This window comes from Brugia malayi (assembly GCF_000002995.4).
Source record: "Brugia malayi strain FR3 genome assembly, contig: Bm_029, whole genome shotgun sequence".
NCBI lineage: Eukaryota > Metazoa > Nematoda > Chromadorea > Rhabditida > Onchocercidae > Brugia > Brugia malayi.
In genome coordinates, this window is record NW_025062304.1 from 4,093 (window position 1) to 7,500 (window position 3,408).

Consider the following 3,408-nt stretch of genomic DNA (forward strand, 5'->3'; position numbering starts at 1 on the left):
GAAATGAGATTTAATAAGAAGGTACGATGTAGTACATCTACAGTGCGGATAAATAATGCCATTTAAGTTTTAGTTCTAACTTACTTTCGTCTACTTTCAAGTTGGTTTTAAACAAAAACTAATTCATTAGAACCTTGGATAAAATGTTTTTCAATTGATTCAAAAAGGACAAAATTTTAGCTTGTGAGATACAACGTTCAAAAATCGAGAGAATAAACCCTAAGCCTTTTAAGTGATGTCAGCTGAAGGGTTTTGGTTATTCGACGGTTTGGAAGAGGAGCCATATGGTCTTTTACCGCTTGTTAATTTATCTGGAAAGGGCGGACCGACATCCACGAAATTTGTCGAAAGAATCGGCTCATATCAATGGTATTTGAATGACGAAACACCTACCATCGTTGTAAGTTTTAATCATTTCTCATAATAAATAAATCCGTTTTAAAGATATAAGTACACTGTTACTCAATTAGAAATTTATCATGCGTGCTGTTCATGAAACAACTTTCATTTCTTCTCCACATTTTTCTTTTCTTTCTAAAGCAAATCATATTTTTTACAAATTATAAATGCAATAAGTTTAAAAGTTCTTGCTACAATAAAAAGACTTGTTTATCAAATCTTTCAAATATAGGAATTTGTCACAAATTCCTTAATCTTTGTAGAAATTCAGATTTTATTTTGAATGATGCTACATTTCATCATCTAATTAGGCCGCTAATGAATCACTCAGTACCAATAAAATTTCGTTCATTTTTATTTAGATGCCCGGCATGCCTCTAGAATCTTTCTTCTGGGCTGGTGGCAAACTACAACAAGATCACGGTGTAGTTATATACGACGTCAATCACTTAAAAGTTTTTTTTTCTTCTTTTTTTCAATAACTAAAAAACTTCAGTTTTTTTTTTCATTTTTATAAGTCACTTTTTCCATTTTTCATTAGTATCTTCTCGGCAGTTCAAATAAATATTTTTTAGCTTGAAACCAGTTTTATCGTTATTGACATCAGGTGCACAGGAAGGCATCTAGGATGAAAGAAATTTAGGTCAAAGTTGAATTCATATTCAACTGAAAGTGCCGATAATACTATATCAGTAATTATTTGATGATGCACGTACTCAGTTTAACCATCTTAATATCAGAGATCTTTCAGATTCCAACAGGTTCGTTAGACACAGCAATATTAACTGCACATCACATGACATCAAAGGCAGAAAAACCAATTAATTTCAACGAATACAATTTTATCACCGATGCTGTAAATTTGCAAAAACTATTTGCATTTGCACAGGAAGCTGGTGACGGATTGTTTCGAATTGATGTAGAGCGGATAGGGAAAACCGTTTTATTGACGAGGTAATTATATGCCTTAAAAAAGTCACTTCTAAAACAACATAACAAGTTTGAACTTTATTTTTTTTTCGGTCCAATTTCTGTAAATTCGTTATTTAGTACTTGCCTATTTTGATAAAATGCCTTTGATTGAGTGTTTTTACTAGTAACTCTCAATCGTTTATCTTCTTATCTCGATAATTTTATCTCGATAAGAAGATAAACGATTGAGAGTTATTTTATAGATAAGATTAATAATATATATAAAATAAACATGAGGACATCGTCCATATCTTCATCCGATTTGTCATGTTTTTTTTTTTTTCTATTTCCAACAATAATTTGTGATATAAAATCAGTTGCTGGTAAAAAAAGCTAAAAGCAGATGCTACTTCCTTCTTCAGAAGCTTAAAAAAATTTTTTTAATTAAAAGTTTTGTGGAGGTATGTATTAGAGGTACTCTAATGGCTGTATTCCTTAGAATGGAAGCGTCAGATCTCATGGAAATTGGTCATGTAACATTTGATCAAGCATTGAAACGAAAAATGACGAAGGCGAGGTCAAAATTCACTACTGGTCCATTTTTCCAGCTTGTTTCTTATCATTTTGGCAAGTTCAAACTACTGGTGCGATTCGAAGTTGACTGCGCTGATTATGCTAGTGTGGAAATGCAAAAGTAATGATTTTAACGTTTTTCTGGACTGGATATAATTTTATATCTCATTGCTGCAGTCATTGGAAAGGTTGGATGTGATCTGCGAATGGATGGATAACAAATGAGACTTTTCAAGTTTCTTTCTTAGTACAGTCGCTTTTAGTTTATCTTTAACTGGCATTAGTTCGCATCTTTGAAGTATTTCTTTCGTTCTTCCATCTAATTTCAGTGATCATTAAATCTCAAGAATTTCCTAAAAATCTTTAATCGTCTTTTGAAGTTAAAATTATGAAGCTCTGTTTGTTGGCAGCATGATATATGCTTTTGCAGCGTAAGCTGAAAAATGAGATCGATAATTTCGCTAATGAAAATACCTTTTTTCTTATCAAAATATTTTTGAATTGTCGACAATAGATTAAACTACAAACAGTTGTAACTTGCCCCGATCCTATACACAACGAACAGCTGTTCCTCTTATATCTCGTAGCGGACTGCAAATGAGAAATCAGTGATTCATTTCACAAAGAAATTGAAATTTTTGCAACTTTTTCTGTAAAGAATTTAAAGACATAATTTGAAAATAACTAATTTCGAGAGCTAGTATATTTTAATAAAAAGTTTTTGACTATTATCAGGGTTCGAGTCATCTTTGTCCGTATTACTAATCAGTGAGCACTACTCACATTTATCAACAAATCTCTATTTTTCAAACTAGATGTGAAAGTTTTCAAAATTGTACTTAATTCGCAAAATCTATTTTAAAAGCGATATCACATTTTTAAATTATATTATCAATGAAATGAGTCAAATAATGTATTCCTTAAAATCTGAAATTGATTTACTAAATGCATAATCCATTTAATAATTAAATCATTGATTTGTAGTGACAATCATCTGGAAAAAGAAGGCGAATTGGAACCAAAAAAGAAGAGATTTAATGAAAATAATGCAATTTCATACATGGAATATGGTGAAGTGCCACGAAATATCGCGTTGCAACTTCTAACAACCTATCCACAAGGTGCTGGATTTCCATTCTTTACCTGGGCACAAATGTTTTTCACCGCTGCAGATCAGGTTTGCATATTAATTATCTAGCTAAAAAGGCTGTGAAAATAATTTAAAATCACATCTCTACACTAATTTGAACAGCGTCTAAATAAAGAATACATTTCTATATCCATAATTTAGAATTTATGTAGGAGATCGTTGGCTGGTTCAAAGGAAATGGCGATTTTGGAAAACCAGCTATGAATGCTCTGTCGGACATTTCTAAACTAATCAAGCCTCTGCCCTATGTGGTGCTATCAAAAGTTCACGATTGCCTAGATAAAATTGCGAAGTTTTTGATAAAAAATGATCCTGAATTCAAATGTTCTTTGATATGGAAAGGTAAAAATCACCTAGAAATTTTTGCTAAAACG

General features: G+C 31.5%; 1 protein-coding gene and 1 further gene across 2 annotated transcripts in view; both read left to right on the top strand.

Moving 5' to 3' along the window:
- Window positions 1-235: 235 nt before the first annotated feature.
- Window positions 236-3,408, top strand: part of Bm17155 (Uncharacterized protein) — a gene marked incomplete at both ends in the record, with an annotated part of 3,254 nt that continues 81 nt past the window's right edge. Inside the window, 6 exons of the mRNA XM_043082922.1 lie at window positions 236-400; window positions 762-854; window positions 1,151-1,353; window positions 1,811-2,005; window positions 2,869-3,061; window positions 3,187-3,408. The exon at window positions 3,187-3,408 is cut by the window's right edge and continues 81 nt beyond it. Of these exons, the coding sequence (XP_042938856.1) occupies window positions 236-400; window positions 762-854; window positions 1,151-1,353; window positions 1,811-2,005; window positions 2,869-3,061; window positions 3,187-3,408 (1,071 nt within the window). The remainder of the gene's footprint in view (window positions 401-761; window positions 855-1,150; window positions 1,354-1,810; window positions 2,006-2,868; window positions 3,062-3,186) is intronic.
- Bm15639 lies at window positions 1,485-1,568 on the top strand. The gene has a single exon (XR_006228017.1). The product of XR_006228017.1 is annotated as a pre-microRNA Bm15639 (primary transcript).